The sequence below is a fragment of the Lichenostomus cassidix genome, chromosome 13 (genome assembly GCF_008360975.1).
Source record: "Lichenostomus cassidix isolate B80296 chromosome 13, HeHo_3.0, whole genome shotgun sequence".
NCBI classification, from domain to species: domain Eukaryota; kingdom Metazoa; phylum Chordata; class Aves; order Passeriformes; family Meliphagidae; genus Lichenostomus; species Lichenostomus cassidix.
This window is the reverse complement of record NC_139494.1, coordinates 2630191-2646693: the sequence shown is the minus strand read 5'-3', so window position 1 is coordinate 2646693 and position 16503 is coordinate 2630191. Positions and strand designations below refer to the sequence as shown.

The 16503-nt window shown below is 52.6% G+C and overlaps 3 protein-coding genes across 3 annotated transcripts in view; all 3 read left to right on the top strand.

Moving 5' to 3' along the window:
* LOC146431067 (protocadherin beta-4-like) overlaps positions 1–14966 on the top strand; it is a 32762-nt gene extending 17796 nt beyond the window's left edge. The window contains exon 2 of the mRNA XM_085073308.1: positions 14687–14966. The gene's annotated coding sequence lies outside the window, so the exon portion shown is untranslated. The remainder of the gene's footprint in view (positions 1–14686) is intronic.
* LOC146431069 (uncharacterized) lies at positions 2330–10509 on the top strand. The gene is made up of 2 exons (XM_085074161.1): positions 2330–4938; positions 7909–10509. Exons 1-2 carry the CDS (start codon positions 2503–2505, stop codon positions 10507–10509), a joined length of 5037 nt encoding a protein of 1678 aa, XP_084930287.1. The 5' UTR covers positions 2330–2502.
* Positions 10582–14689, top strand: LOC146431068 (protocadherin beta-15-like). Its single transcript, XM_085073307.1, has one exon. It carries the CDS (start codon positions 11304–11306, stop codon positions 13743–13745), a length of 2442 nt encoding a protein of 813 aa, XP_084929433.1. The 5' UTR covers positions 10582–11303; the 3' UTR covers positions 13746–14689.
* Positions 14967–16503: the final 1537 nt, after the last annotated feature.

Here is a 16503-nt window from a genome sequence, read left to right as displayed (position 1 = left end):
AAGACGAGGAAGTCTGCAATATCACTGGATGCTCAAGGAGATAAGTGAATTCTCTGACACATTTATGCCAATCTTTCTTATTATGGGTGTTGTTCCTTAGTTTGTCCTAAAAGACAGTGTGTCTTCCTCTAGCAATATTCAAACTTATTTTTTTAAATTAATACACATCCGTTTTATTGTTGTGACCCAACGGAAAACACCAGCATTAGCTCTCCAGTGCCGCAAGGTAAGTGACCCTCTTTATTTATCATTTCTCTAAAATCTGACAGAATCTAAACGTCGGTCGAAGAGCAGCATCTTCTGATGAACAAAGATACTGTTACAGCCAAGAGCTCCATTAAGGATCACTGTTCTTCTTACACCTTTCTACAGCTGAAGCTGAAGGACACCATTTCCTTTCTGCCATGATGGGAGCAACAATTACAGGGTTCCTGGACTCAGAGTAGGAAATGTCTGTGGAAGCTCTTCTCTGGTTGTGTCTGTCCCTGCTGCGCAGTGTGCCAAAGATTAGGATAGGTAGAAGCAAATACACATTCCTCTCGCGGAGGTGCCAAGAGCTGAACAAAGGGGCACAAAGCAAGTGGATAACAGGTGTCAATGTTATTTTTGCGTGGAAAAAAAGGAGAGAAGCCGCTTTCCCAGCACATCTACTGCTGTGCCTGGCCTATGATTTGATTTCTTGGCTATCACTTCTTGGTGATAACGATCACAGCTCGAGAGATGAACAGGCCCCTGGAAGGAAAGAAAGGAGGAGCTGCCCCTTGATATTAGTGTTTTAGATCTTATCACTCTTCCAAGTCAAGGCGCAGTGAAAAAAAGTCCTCGAAAATGGCTGTATTCGTGCAAGATCTTTTTTTGTAGCTAAATTTCTGGGCAATCCTAAAGTCAACCCTGGTGATACAGTCACGAAGTTTTTATTTTTAAACAAATGGAGACATCAGAGAGTTTCTAGGACTTGACCTCTTGAGTATTGTTCGACAGCGTCCCTCCTTTTAGCAAACAAAAATAAGGGGAAAATATCTAGGAAATTTAAGGAAAGGTGATAAAACCGAAGAGGTTAAGATATTTTACAATAATTTTTTAAGCGTAGATCTTTTCATGGTAAAATCTGAATTAAAAATGCTCCAACCTTAGTTAAATAGTGCAAACACTATTTTGTTTTCTCCATTTTTCAAATTCTCTGAGAAAAAGCTTGGGCTGGCGTCACAGGCAGCTGTGCACATCCTCAGCACAGTGTGTGCATTCTCCGCAGAAGAAGTGGAAGTGGAAGTCTGTCTTCGGGGCCGTGACTGCCTGACTCTGAGGTTTTTATCCGGTTTCCGGCACTGATCCTGCCTCACGGTGCCAGACTGTGCTCAGAACCCTTCGGTATCCCCTTCCACCTCTGCTTTCCCACGGGTGCTCCTAACAGGGCTGCTCTTGACATCTTCCTCTTCCTCTTGATTCTGCCTCTAATCATCTCATAATAAGCTTTGCAAATTCCTAGAGCCCTCCTCAAACACCTCGAAATGAATTTCATCTCTTTTATGACACCCTTTCTGATAATCTTTGAGAATCTTTAGAACTTTTTTCTTTTATCAATTACAAAGTTTCTTGCTGAACCTCTGGAGTTGACGCTTCAATTATTCCTTTAATGGCCCATCAATTAGTGTGATTAGAGCCTAATCTTTGTTATTGTCTCCGTTAGCTCCTCGTTAGTGTTTGTGTATCGCGGAGTTTAACTTACGAGCTCCCTGTTTGTTTCCTTGGCTTTTGTATTAACCGGCTGTTGGCCATATGTCCTTAGGCAGATACAGGACTTCAAGTTTAACCACTTTTTCACATAGGAAAGTGTAAAAGTCGGGCGAGGTATGATTCCCAGTGAGAAAAAAAACATCATTAGGATGATGAGTCCTAGAGCAGCATTATGATCCTACTGTGATGGCGAGCTAGAGTGATGGTGAGGTTTTTACTCAGGGGACATTTTCTTGTTAGCTCTCTGGCACCAGCTCTCGATGTCAATAGCTTCTCTGACTCGCCACACTTGCTAACCGTCCTGCGCTGATTAACAACTAGAGAAGAGAAGGAAAATCTCTTCTATGGAAGTGGATCCTGCCATGTCTATACAAAGCAGACGAAAACCAAAAGTTATGTATGAAGAGTTCGTGGTTGGATGTGATGCCCAAAGCAGCTCTCTGTAGGCGGGCAGGGATCCGACTTCCGAGCGAGGAGAGCATTTGCACCGCACCTTTTTTCTTCGCTTGGGTACAGAGAGTGAGGATTCAAGCAGAACCAGCAGAGCTGCCCCGAATGAGAGGAAATATTCCCCCTTCCGACGCTGGGTGGGGATGTTGGCCGCGAACCGGCGCGTTTCTCGGTCCGCCCCGGGTTTGCGGACACAGGGAGAAAAAAAACAGTGTGAGCTGAGCTGCTCGGAAAGGAGTCGGAGCACTCGGGGGCTTCCAGATTGCCTCACCCCAGGATTGCTGGCCCACACCGCTCTTCTACGGACGTTAATAAAAAATGCTGGGAGCCGCGGAGGACCGTGGATGGCTTTTCGGGAGGGATATGGCGTGTGGGAGACGGAGCGGAGACAGCAAGAGGCAAGTGATCTTGTTTATTCTGTGCTTTTGCGTGTGTCAGAGCGGGGCTGAAACCCTCCGCTACTCTCTGCCGGAGGAAATGGAGAGGGACTCCTTTATCGCCAACATTGCAAAGGACCTGGGGGTTCCTCTGAGCCAGCTTGCGGCTCGCAAGGCCCGCGTTGTGTCCGAGGGGAACGAGCAGTTTTTCCGGCTCAATCAAAACACCGGAGAGCTGACGGCAAAGGAGTCGCTGGACCGAGAGGAGATCTGTCCGCAGAGCGATACCTGCACGCTCGTCTTTAAGATATTCTTTGAAAATCCATTGCAGCTTATCCGAGGGGAAGTGGAAGTTCTTGATGTAAATGACAACTCGCCCGTGTTCCTGGAGAAGGAGATGGTTTTAGAGATTCTGGAAACGACATCTCCTGGGTCCCGCTTTCCCCTGGAAAGCGCCCAAGACAAGGACGTGGGCATCAACGGTTTGCAGAACTACAGCCTCGGGCCCAATCCTCATTTCTCCCTCGCTATTGGAACAGGAAAAGATGGAGTGAAATACGTAGAACTTGTCCTACAGCGCCAGCTAGATCGTGAAGAGCAGGGAGAGCTGAATTTACTTCTCACAGCCATCGACGGAGGGTCGCCACCCAGGTCAGGCACGGCTCAGATCCGGATCGTGGTGCTGGATGCCAATGACAATATCCCGGTTTTTGAAAGGGAAATCTACGAGGTGCGCTTGGCTGAAAACAGCCCCCTGGAGCAGCTGGTGGTCAGAGTCGTTGCCGCGGATCCCGATGAAGGGTCTAACGGGAGAGTGAGATATGCCTTTGCCCAAACATCGGAGAGGTCCCGGCAGCTCTTTCAGCTGAACCCGACCACCGGGGAGATACGAGTCGCGGGCAACCTGGATTTTGAGGAAGCGAAAAACCACAAGATGGTGGTGAAAGCCACCGACGGCGGGGGGCTGTCAGCTCATTGCAAAGTGCAGGTGGAGGTCCTGGACGTGAACGACAACGCCCCGGAGATAGCGCTCACCTCCCTCACAGCCTCCATTCCCGAGGACGCCCCGCCACGCACCGTGGTGGCTCTGTTCAGTGTGCGGGACCGGGACTCCGGGGACAACGGCAGGACGGAGTGTTCCATCGACGGGGACTTGCCATTCAGTCTCACCCCCACTTTTGATGATTACTACGAGCTGAGAACAAACGCGGCTCTGGACAGGGAGAACACGGCGGAGTATAACATCACCATCACAGCCACGGACTGGGGCAGGACTCGGCTGAGCTCTCGGAAAAGCATCTTCGTGCAGATCGCGGATGTGAACGACAATCCTCCAGAGTTCACCCAGGAGGTTTACACCATGTCGGTCACGGAGAATAACAGCCCCATGCTCCGGATCGGCAGCATGAAAGCCACGGACGCCGACGCAGGAAAAAATGCCCGCGTAAACTACGCACTGGTGCGGCAGGAGGGCAAAGAGCAGTCAGAAGTGTCAGTGAACGCTGAAAATGGGGATGTTTATATCCTCCGCCCCCTGGACTATGAGAAGGTGAGCTCCTTCGAGGTGACAGTGCGCGCAGCTGACGGCGGATCCCCGCCGCTCAGCGCTCAGGCCGTGCTACGCGTGGTCGTGCGGGACGAGAACGATAACGCGCCCGTGCTGCTGCACCCGGGCCCCGACAGCAGCTCGGCAGGAGAGCTGGTGCCGCGCTGGGCGCCGTCCGGCTACCTGGTGGCCAAGGTGGTGGCGGTGGACGCGGACGCGGGTCAGAACGCGTGGCTGTCATACGAGCTGGCCAAGGCGACGGAGCCGGGGCTGTTCCGCGTGGGGCTGCACAGCGGCGAGGTGCGCACGGCGCGGGCCGTGACAGAGAGGGACGCGGCCCGGCAGAGGCTCATCGTGCTGGTGCGGGACCGCGGGCAGCCATCGCGCTCTGCCACTGCCACCCTCGCCGTGGCACTGGTGGACGGCTTCTCGGAAGCCCATTTGCGGGTGAGCGAGGAGGTACCGGCAGCAGACCCCGACGGGCCGCTCACTCTCTACCTCATCGCCTCCCTTGTCTGCGTGTCGGCGCTGTTCCTCGCCACCGCGGTGGCCGCCTTGGTAGTGAAGGTGCGGCAGGCCAGGCGGAGCGAGACGGAGACTTTGCCCACGTTCCCGGCGACTGCCACGGAGAGCAGCGCGGGCTCCCTGCCCCGCAGCTACGTGTACGATGTCTGCTTCGCAGCCGGGACCGTCAACAGCGAGTTCCGTTTCCTCAGGCCTCTCTTCCCCTGCTTCCCCGCCGGGCTGCCCCCCGGGCCGGGCGAACAGCGGAGCTCGGTGTGCTCGCAGGATGTGACCAACCTCGGGGACGAAGGCGACTGGACCGCACAGGTGAGGGACTGACAGGGCTGAGGCGATCGGGCAGTCGGGGGGGAGGTGTGTCACATCCTGGCAGCAAGGACTCCTGAAGTTGCAGAACTGCTAGTGGAGCAGTCCCTGGGGCGGGGGGAGATGATAGAGGGGGTCTCAGAGCCGCTGGAGAGGCCTCCCAGGAGGATCTAGCAGGGCTCAGCTGCTCCCCAAATGCTGACTAACTGAGCCTCTCTGCATCATAGAAACATAAAACAGCTTGGGTTTGAATGGACCTTTAAAGGCTGTCAAGTCCAAACCCTCACGCAATGAGCAGGGATACCTTCAACTAGATCAGGTTGCACAGAGCCCCATCCAACCTGATCTTGGATATTTCCAGGGATGGGGCACCTACCACCTCTCTGGGCAACTGCACCCATATCTATGCTGAGTATTCGTGTTAGATCAAGTCTTTGGTGTTACTTCAAAGGGGAAGAGCTGAGCCATGAGAAGGTGAGAAATACAGGTAAAGATGTGTCCCCATAGTGGGTCCTGCCCACACACTGTGTACTGCCCGTGGGGACTTGGAGCAGGGATGACAGCATTCCTAGGGACACATCCTCCCGGAGGTGGCAGTAACAGGAAAGTAGTGGCCTGTCCAGAGTCAGATGGGACTGAGGGGACAACTGTGCAAAAGGATGTCACCAACGATGTCCCCTGCACTGCTGCTAGGAGCAGGTGCTCGGTGCTGCCAAGTGCCATCCACTAGGGTGGTGGCAGTGCTGAACCCAAGCTGTCTTACAAGCTGCTGGAGGCTACGGAGGTGGGGATCTCTACCATTCAATTCCTTTATAGTTTTGTGACTTACATGAACAGTATTGACCAGAAAAGTATGGTTATTGGAGTCAATCACCTTGTAATATGGGATTCCGTGGGGACCCCATGGAGAGTTTCCAAGGATCCATGTAGCACTTCATAGTAGACTGGATGATGAACATATATAAGGTTGAAAAACACAAACACTATCTTAGGGTCAGTTAACATTTTCGTATTTCATAAACACTGATGACTTGGACTCACTTTGCTGCAGGTTGTCAGAACCACAGTAGCCTCGGGGGAGACAAGAACAGTTCTTGATCTATAAACATTAAATCACATTTACTGTGTGTGATAAAGTGGTTTTTGTTTGGGGCTCTTACCATTTTAAATTACCTCTTCAGACTCACAAAAGTTTTGCAATAGTACCTTTGTGGAGGATAGTTTCTGGCTTTAGGGGTTCTCCATTCCGGTCAGAGACCCAAGTCTTACCTTTTCTTTGGCTCTGGTTAGAGAGGAGTGGTGTGACACAAGCAGTGGTGTAAGACACGCCCTCTAAGCTTCTCGATGATGCCTGCTTTCCTTCAACACCCAAATGACAAACAGTGTCTCTGTTCGTTGCAGGGCAGAGCTTCCCTCTCTGAAGACATGGGGCCCAGAGCTGCAGATGCAGTTTGTCCTGCAAACAGGGAGCTGAAGCTCAATGTCGCTTCTGATCAAAACCCTTGGGTCGCCCACCAATAAGTGAAGAGAAAGACAGATTTGTTTGTCCTCACAGGGAAAAGGGAACAAAGAGACCAAACACCTACCTGAAAGGTATCAGGGAGATCAAGGCTTCTCTGTGAGAGTACTTTCCCCTTGCACAGTACTTTATTCATGTAGGTATTTTGTAATTGTGATGTGGGTGGAGGAGAACCGTGTTGCATGTTGATTACAAAATAATGTATGATTGTGAGAGTGCTACTGCTTATACATACAACAGAAAATACTGAAAACTGGCAGCGGATCTTTAACTTTTTGCTACACTTCTTTCCTGTGGTTTTTTTTCTTGTTTTGTTTGTTTTTTTTTATGGAGAGACCTTTGTAATAATATCTTAATTTTCTGCGGTGTGTTCAACACCAGGCGAAACAGATATTAAGCAAAATTAAGTGGTGCTTGCAAAAGAATTTCTTACGTAATAAGCAGAAGCTCTTTACATCAGTAACCGCGGACATTGATCCACTTGGCATATTTGACCAGGTGTTTACAGGTTCTCCTTACTGTAAAGAGTGGGCTTTGAGCAATGTATTCTTTCTTTCTGTCTTTCTTCTTTCCACAAAGTAAAGTTGAAATTACCATTTCGTGATTTTTTTTCAATTAAGATAATTAAACGTACTGGTTGTGCTTTTACAGTTAAACAGACAGTTGCAAATTAATTTAGGGCACTGTAGAATATAGCGTGTCAAGAAGCTTTATGTTTTTCTTTCATCAATCGGTATTAAAGTAATGTGATATTTCCTGTCGTTAAAACATTTTAAAGAGTCAAATGAGTGATGACAAAAAACAATAAAACCTACTTGGAACTCCCTCGAGTGAGTGTGTGGTCTCGAGATCACTTGCCACAGTCATAGCCGAGGAAATAGCCAACCCAAGATCGGGAATAAATCCGTGCATCTGAAGTGGATTTTATGCAGGGGAAATTAGAATGACCTGGAAAATAGGACAGTCTCAGAAGCCGGACCAAGGCGGAGAGGGCTTTTCTGAGCCAAGCTGAAATCCAAGAGATGCTGCCTCCAGCCTGTTCCCGAAGGCTCCCAGCAGGAGAGGTCGTGAATTGGGGGAACAATCTCGGTCCATTCCGAGAATGACTGTGGCGATAGCTGCCGTGGTTAAGAAACCAGCTCACCTGCTTGCTGGACCCCTGTAACAATACTTTTTGGTTTTTTAGAGAAACGGCCGGAAAGGAATTTATTCAAGGAGTTCACACTGAGGGGAAAGGGAGGGTGAACCAGAAGAAAGTAGAAGGCAAACAGAAGCATTGCTCATTCAGCTGTTGGCCATACTCTGAACACGGTTGTATGGACAGTTATATCTCTGTGGTTTGACCTCGGCAAAGAGAAATCGAGCCGTTAATCTCTGCTTTCCAGGCTTTGCGCCGGGAAATCTTCGAATCCTTCTCCAGATCGGCCGCCTGGTGCCGCTGCTGACCGCGGGAGCTCCGCGCAGCTCCCAGCTCCACCGCCCCCGCGATTCGGGCGGGCGGGGCTGCACCATCTCGGGCTGCTCCGTTCGGGGGTCGGCAGGCTGCATCGGCAGCTCTCTCCAGCTCACAGGAGAGGAGGTTGGGCCTCGGGAACGGAATGAAGCTGAGGAAGAGCGGGGAACCGCTCCCGGAGCGAGCGGTGGCTCTGATCCTTCTCCTCTGCGTCTCGGGGATGAGAGCAGAAACCGCTCAGTACTCTGTGCCCGAAGAGGCGGAGAGAGGCTCTGTTGTGGCGAATATCGTTAAGGATTTGGGACTAACCGGTAAGGAATTATTGACTCGTCAGGCTCGACTCGTTCCTGAAGGAGAAAAGCAGTATTTTCAGCTGAACCAGCACACCGGGGATTTGGTGGTGAGAGAGCAAATGGACCGGGAAGAGCTGTGTGGACAGAGTGAGCCCTGCTTGGTTCGTTTCGAGGTGCTGCTGGAGAACCCACTGCAGTCCTTCCGAGCTGAGGTAAGACTCACCGACATAAATGATCATGCTCCTGTGTTCCTAAATAAAGAGATCGTTTTAAAGATCCCGGAATCTGCAATGCCAGAGACTCGATTTTTGTTGGAAAGCGCTCAGGATCCAGATGTGGGGAACAATAGTCTTCAGCATTATAGTATCAGCTCGAACAAGTACTTCCTTGTCTACACCCGGCAGCGGAGTGACGGCAGGAGGTACGCCGAGCTGGTGTTGGATCGAGCTCTGGACCGGGAGCAGCAGGCAGAAGTTACTTTCAGCATCACGGCTGTGGATGGTGGGACTCCACCGTGCTCTGGTACAGCCTTAATCCGCGTGGTAGTCCTGGATATAAATGACAACATGCCGGTATTTAGTCGGAGTCTGTATAAAGTCTCCGTAATGGAAAATAGCTCACGGGATACCATAGTGGTGGTAGTGTCTGCTAGCGATTTAGACTCAGGCACAAATGGGGAAATAGTCTATTCCATAGTTCAAAATTCAGAGGAAAATTTCCAGACGTTCAAAATAAACCCAGAGACAGGTCAGATTCGACTCAAAAAGCCTTTGGATTATGAAGAAACAAAGACCTACGAGATAGATGTCCAGGCCTCAGATGGAGGGGGCTTGTCCACGCATTGCAAGGTGGAAGTGCAGGTGAAGGACGTGAACGATAATGCCCCCGAGGTGATCATTACCTCGCTCATCAGCACCCTCTCCGAAGCCGCCCCGCCCAACACCGTGGTGGCCCTCTTCAACGTGCGGGACCGGGACTCGGGGGACAACGGCAGGACGACCTGCGAGCTGACAGGCGAGCAGCCCTTCAGGATCAAGCTGCTGGCAACCGACGCGTATGCGCTGGTGACATCAGAGGCACTGGACCGGGAGCAGGTAGACGAATACAACGTGACAGTGCAAGCCCGTGATGAGGGCTCCCCTGCCCTCTCGGCCTCCAAGACCCTGCTCGTGAGGCTCTTGGATGTGAACGACAATGCACCCACATTCACACAGGCCATTTACACCATGGTGATGACCGAAAACGAGCCCGCGGGGAGGAGCCTGGGCCGCCTCAGTGCCACGGACCCTGACGCGGGAGAAAATGCCCGCGTGAGATACGCGCTGGCGCCAACCCCGACAGACACCCTCGCAGCTGCATCATTCGTGTCAGTGGACGCGGAGAGTGGAACTGTCAGGACTTTACGCCCCCTGGACTACGAGAAGGTGAGCTCCTTCGAGGTGACAGTGCGCGCAGCCGACGGCGGATCCCCGCCGCTCAGCGCCCAGGCCGTGCTACGCGTGGTCGTGCGGGACGAGAATGATAACGCGCCCGTGCTGCTGCACCCGGGCCCCGACAGCAGCTCGGCAGGAGAGCTGGTGCCGCGCTGGGCGCCGTCCGGTTACCTGGTGGCCAAGGTGGTGGCGGTGGACGCAGACGCGGGGCAGAACGCGTGGCTGTCATACGAGCTGGCCAAGGCGACGGAGCCGGGGCTGTTCCGCGTGGGGCTGCACAGCGGCGAGGTGCGCACGGCGCGGGCCGTGACAGAGAGGGACGCGGCCCGGCAGAGGCTCATCGTGCTGGTGCGGGACCGCGGGCAGCCATCGCGCTCTGCCACTGCCACCCTCGCCGTGGCACTGGTGGACGACTTGACTGATGCCTTCCACCAGCTTGACCACGATCCTGCAGGCGGACAGCAGCCGCAGGTGGCCGAGGAGGAAATGCTCACCACTTACCTCATCGCCTCCCTGGTTTGCGTCGCGTCCCTCTTCCTCTTGTCCGTCCTCGTCTTGACGGCGAACATGCACTGCAAAGCTCGCCCCCGGGCAGAACTTTCTCCTCCCTCTCCCAGCTGCTACGCGGACGGAGAATTCGCCAGCGAAGGGGTGGGCGTTGGCGGCACTGGTACTCTGTCACCAGCTTACCGCTATGAGATGTGCCTGACCAGCGGCTCGGGGAGGAGCGAATTCCAGTTCCTGAGGCCCATCCTGCCCAGCTCGCATAGCAATGCTGAGGCGGGGCTGAACAAGGACGAGGAACCTCTATACTACTCTCAGCCCGCCGGGGAGATGGAAGCCCACGCGGCGAGCACAGCCACTCCTCCTTTTTAACCGTCAGACTGGCCAGTCGGCGTGCGCGTCCATGCGTGAGCCGTGCTGGGATACAACTCCCTTCCCCATCCTCAGCCTAAGATTCCCCAGTAGCTGTAGTGCCGTTCCCTGCTGTTACAGGCATGTTGTCCATGCAGAGGTTTCACGCCGATTTCTCCTGCCAAGGAAAGCGGCTCAGTTCCTCCAAGCTCAGCCTCCGACTCACGCTGCCCTAGGAAATGCGTTGTGCCGCTCTTGCCGCCGCGCTTCTCAAAGGGCATATACTCGGCCACTGCTACATGGCAGCATACTCCAAACTGCCGGCTGGGTCCAGCGAGAGGCGGGGATGGACGCGGAGCACCTACCGACGATGCACCGGCGCCAAAACTCCACTCAGGACTGTCGCCGATCGTCCCGAGCACTTCTCTCCCCGCAGAATGTGGGCGGGGCGGCAGACACCCCTTGTGTGTGCGGGTCCGTGGGACGTGGTGAGCGGCAGCGAGCGCAGTCCCACCGAACACCGCTAGGTGGTGCTCCAGGACAAGGCGGCGCCGAGCGGCTGCAGCAGCAGGAGGCGGCCGAGCCCTGAGCAGCTCAGCTCAGCCCAGCGCAGAGCAGCGCAGCCGGACGGAGGTGACAGAGGCTGCGGCGGCGAGCGCTGCCCCGTGTCACCCGCTGCCGGGACACCCCGGCTGCCTTACGGGCCGGAATCTGACACAGCGAGGAAAGGCGCTCGTACACCACTTGGCTGCTTTCCGCAGGGAATCGCCCGGGACATCCGAGAGACCGAGACTGGCCGCCGCTGCCGCTGCGCCATGGCGATCGCAAGGCAAGTGCTTTGTCTCTGTGCTTTCCTCTCCCTGCCGCACGCTCGCTCCGAGCCCATCCGCTACTCCGTAGCCGAGGAGGCGGAAAGCGGCTCCCTGGTAGGCAACCTGGCGGAGGACGCGGGGCTGACGCCGGCGCAGCTCTCGGCTCGCCGCGCCCGCCTGGTCTCGGAGGACGGCAGGCAGCACTTTCGCTTAGAGCGCGGCTCCGGCCGCCTCGTCGTGGCGGGGAGGCTGGACCGCGAGGAGCTCTGCGGCCAGTCCGGCACCTGCATGCTCCCCTTCGAGCTGCTGCTCGCCAATCCCCTGCAGTTCTTTCGGGTCGAGGTGGCTCTGGAGGACATCAATGACCATTCACCGGTCTTCCCCGAAGAACGAGTCATTCTTAAAATTCCGGAAACGAGTGATCCCGGCTCTCGTTTCCCACTGGAGGCGGCTCTGGACCTCGACATTGGCAGCAACAGCATCCAGGCATACAGCATTTCTCCGGAGAACGAATACTTTAGTGTCTCCTATGGAAGTCACAATGAGAATGACAGAAGTGTGGAATTGATCTTGGAAAAGCCGCTAGACAGGGAAGAGCAGTCTGAGATGGGTTTCAGTGTTATTGCTCTTGATGGTGGCTCTCCTCGCAGGAGTGGAACCACACAAGTCAAAATTGTCATTCTAGATGCAAATGACAATGCTCCCATCTTCACATACAAAATCTATGAAGGGCAGGTTTTGGAAAATACAGCAGTGGGCTCTGTGGTTTTGAGAGTGTTGGCAACAGATCAGGATATAGGAGTTAACGGGGAAATCTCCTATCAACTCAGCCAAGCAGTGAGTCAGACTGACAGCTCATTCGCAATTGACTCTATGAGTGGTGAAATTAAACTCACAAAACCTCTGGACTTTGAGGCAGCAGAAACTCACGAACTCAGTGTGAGAGCCACAGATGGTGGAGGGCTTTCTACAATCTGCAAAGTGTTGGTGGAGGTGGTGGATGTGAATGACAATGCGCCAGAGCTCGTGGTCAGTTCCTTCAGCAGTCCCCTCCCCGAGAACACTGTGCCCGGCACGGTGGTTGCCCTCTTTAGTGTCAGGGATCGGGATTCTGGTGCCAACGGGAAGATCTCCTGTGCTCTCCAGGATCAGCTCTTCTTCTCCCTGCGGCCAGCCTATAAGAATTACTATGAGCTGGTGACAGTGAGCGCGCTGGACCGCGAGGAGACAGCTCAGTACATCCTCACGGTCACAGCAGCAGATGCGGGGTCACCTCCTCTCACAACCACGCAGACCTTCACCGTGGACATCTCGGATGTCAATGACAATGCTCCTGTCTTCAACCAGACATCATACACCATGTATGTGCGTGAGAACAATGGCCCCACGGTGTTTGTCGGAGCCGTCAGTGCCGCTGATGCTGACGTGGGGCTCAATGCCAAGGTGACCTATTCGCTGGCAGCAGCGCAAGCGGCCGAGCGACCTTCCTGCTCCTGCATCTCTGTGAACTCGGAGAACGGACACGTGTTTGTGCTGCGGCCCCTGGACTACGAGCAGCTGAGGCAGACCGAGGTGACAGTGAGTGCCTCTGACGCGGGCTCTCCTCCCCTCAGAGCCAACGTCACCGTGCGCCTTGTCGTGGTGGACGAGAATGACAACGCACCGCTCGTGCTGTACCCAGGCCAGGAGAGCAGCCCAGCGTCCAGTGAGCTGGTGCCCGTGTCAGCTGAGGCGGGCTACTTCATCACCAAAGTGGTGGCCGTCGATGCCGACTCCGGGCAGAACTCATGGCTCTCGTACCACCTGCTGAGGGCCACCGAGCCCGGCCTGTTTACGGTGGGTGTGCAAAGTGGCGAGGTGCGTCTGAGGAGGCCGGTGACAGAGAGAGACAGCGTGAAGCAGAAGCTCGTGGTCCTGGTGCGAGACAACGGGAAGCCACCGCTGTCAGCCACCGCAGCTCTGAGCGCTCTCCTGCTCAAGGACTTCTCAGACGTGCGCCTCCCGCACAGCAGCCCGGCCACGGAGGATGAGGGCGGCTCCCTGACAACCTATTTAATCATTTCCTTGGTCTTTGTCTCACTCCTCTTCCTCATCTCCACCGCAGCCTTTGTTGCTCGCAAGGTGTGCAAGAGAAAGGAGCTGAAGGCTGGCCATGTGCTTTACGGTGCCGACAACTTGCAGAGCAGCCTGGCCGATGCAGCCGCTGCCGGGACCCTGCCCCGCGCCTACTGCTACGAGATCAGCCTCACTACGGGCTCGGGCAACAGCGAGTTCAGATTCCTCAAGCCCATCCTCCCCAGCCTGCCACCACAGCAGTGTGCCGTGGGCCAGGGCCCTGATGGTGAACAGGATTTCCCCTGTGTCCCTGTCAGCCCAGGGGACATGGCAGCAGACAATGCTGGGACTCTCTCTGCTGGACAGTACAACTCTCTTTCCTTTAACTAGCACAGGATCTGCACAGCCAGAGGCTTCTTGCCTCATGGAAGACAGGGATCAAGGCTGTAGTATCTGGCAATATTTCCTCCACAGTAAATCAATATTTGCAGTTGGCATAGCCATTTTCTGGCAAATTCTTAGTCAGAATAACAGTTCTCCCCTGCCCCAAAATCTAAGAAGGAACGTAAGAAACTCAGGTACTCACACTCGGTAATGTTGTATTTCAGATTTTCCATAGCCTTTTCTGCTTTGGTTTAAGAATGGAGTTAGGTCCAGCTGTGGACCAGGTTAATTCTCCCAGCTATGCTGTTGTCTCTCAGGCAGGACCATGTTTTTCTTATGTTCTGCTTAGCACAATGGCACTAAAATGGCATTAAATGCCCATAGGCCATTTGTTGGGTCAGGAAAGCAAAGGAGATATGAGTACAATTGTGGTGCAAGCAAAAGGCTAATTCCTTTCTGGATTCTGCATGTCTCTGTCTGAGATATGTGGCCTCTGTGTGTTTTCATTCCTGCCCACTCTGTCTTTCTATACAAACATTGTGTGTCTGCATAGGCTGCAGTACTGCTACCTGGTGAAGCACAGAGTTCTACCATTCGGAAATTGCAGTGCAGGGGATTTCAGCTCAGCAGGCAAGAAGGGTATTTTGATCCTTTGAGTACATCAGTATTATGTTTTCCAGGGCAGAGCAGCAAAATGCACAAGATCCTCTTTTAGCCCATAAGGTTTTGTGTTCTGTCTCCTTGGGATTTGCCTTGGAAATACAATTGTACAAATGGTGTTGGGTTAGACTGTAGCTGTACAGAGTTGTGAAAGTACTTTCACTATCTTTGGGTTAATTGCATGAAAACTACATGTGTCCTTGAAGGACAAAATTCTGAAGGCAGAATCAAAGAAGAACTTCTAAAAAGGATATTGATTTTGATCTAATTATTTTTTCTGAATTCAGTGGGTTTTTGATGGGATTGGAAAGCTGACCCCACATGATTGTATCTATGCTAAAGCATTTGCATTTTCCTTTTTGTTGTCTCAACATTTACTCTCTAAGCTTTTTATTCGCATTTCCCTTCCTCTTCTCCTTAAGCAGGACTGTCACCCCGTGAAAAATAACTGATTGTTTGAATGATGTGTGTGATGCAAACATTATTCACAAAGCCACACGCTGTGTTGTGCTGAAGTTATGAACTGTAACATTGTAAAGTGGTATACCCCTGAGTGTAAAAATTGGAATAAAGAGAACACCTGAATGCTTTGTGTAGAGGACGTCTTTGTAGAGCTATTCTTGCTGGAAAAGCTCTGTCAAGGCTTTTACAAAAGTTGTGGAAGTGGGGCGCTGTGGGGCGGGTGGTGCATTCCAGTGGTTTTCCTTTGGCTGAGGTAATGTCGAGTGTGTGCATCGCTCCAGGTTTTATATGCAGCTGATACAGCATTCAGGAAAATTGTAGGAAAGAGGGAATTGCTGCCAGGCATCTCTGGTTCTTCTGAAGGGTGACCTTCTGGCTCAGATGGAGCCCAGGCAGAGACAGGTCAGGAGAAACTGGACACTATCCTAGCAGAGGCCCTGGGTCTGCAAAGGTCTCTGCAAAGCTGGGATGTGGGGGATTGACCTTCCAACTCTGCTGACAGCTGCTTCTGCAAATGGTAGCTGTGAGGTGTTGCAGCACAAAGTGTTTGTGACACTGAAGCTGTAGGTGTTTTAGAAGGTGGATGGCACAAAGATAGCATGCATGTTCTTTATGGAAGTATTTGGGAAAATTCCTGGAGATGGGAATTTGTTGAGAAAAAAAATCTACTTGGGAGCTTAGCTCTGGAGAAATGACTACAGATCTTCTCCAGCTGTTCCTTTCACAACTCCCAGATGTATCAGGTAACTCCTGAGGAATGACTGGTGCAGGGATGATGAGCAGTAGAAACTATTGCACTCTTTGGATTGGGTCATTGTTGTCTCAACTGATCTGGGAAGTCACAGGTCTCTGCTGTGATGTGCTGTGAAGCACAAATCGTTTGCTGAAAGGTTCAATTCAGTTTATTGTAACCACCTGCAGCCAGCTCCCACCTGCCACTGGTGACAAAGCACCTGCAAGCAAGAAATCTACATTTCTCAGACAAGTGAGCTTACAGTACAGTAAAACATAGTGTGTGAGATTCCCTTGGAAATTCTCCGTAGGGACACAGGAACTGATCAGAGCTGGCAACATTAAGGACACTTCTAAGAGCTCTTCATCCTGATTTGTAAGAAATCAAGCCAAGAAGGCAGGAAACTGGCATGGCTGAGGGAGAACCTGCATTTCAAACTGAGGAGTACAAAGGAAATGGATGGACAGTGGAAGCACGGATATAAGGCTGGGCATGAGCACCGGGATAAGTTTTGGATGTGCAGGGATAAGAACAGGAAAGCTCAGGCAATAAAGGAACAAAGTGGCAAGGGATGTTATGAATAATCAGAAGAGATTCTCTAAGTGCATAGGTCAGAAAAGAAAGGTGAAGGACAAAGTACTCCCGAATACACAAGAAGGGAGAAGTAGTGATGACAGATATGGAGAAGTCTGATGTACTCAACAAGTTCTGTGCCTCAGTATTCCCTAGCAGGCAGACTTCCCACATCTCTGGAATCCACTCTGGAATCTCACTTCAGGTGGGCTTGGTAAGTGAAGATAATCCCACTCTAACTGAAGGGCAGGTTCATGAGCACCTAATGAAACTGAACAGGCACGAGTGTCTGAGGCCAGAAAACATGCATCCCAATGCCCGACAAACTGGCTAATG

What these genes read in the sequence shown, in the direction of transcription:
- LOC146431069 (XM_085074161.1), top strand. Translation starts at nt 2,503, where the DNA reads ATGCTGGGAGCCGCGGAGGACCGTGGATGGCTTTTCGGGAGGGATATG. An exon ending in AAGGCGACTGGACCGCACAG is followed by an intron (nt 4,939 to 7,908) that starts GTGAGGGACTGA and finishes TGACCGCGGGAG; the next exon opens with CTCCGCGCAGCTCCCAGCTC.
- LOC146431068 (XM_085073307.1), top strand. Translation starts at nt 11,304, where the DNA reads ATGGCGATCGCAAGGCAAGTGCTTTGTCTCTGTGCTTTCCTCTCCCTG.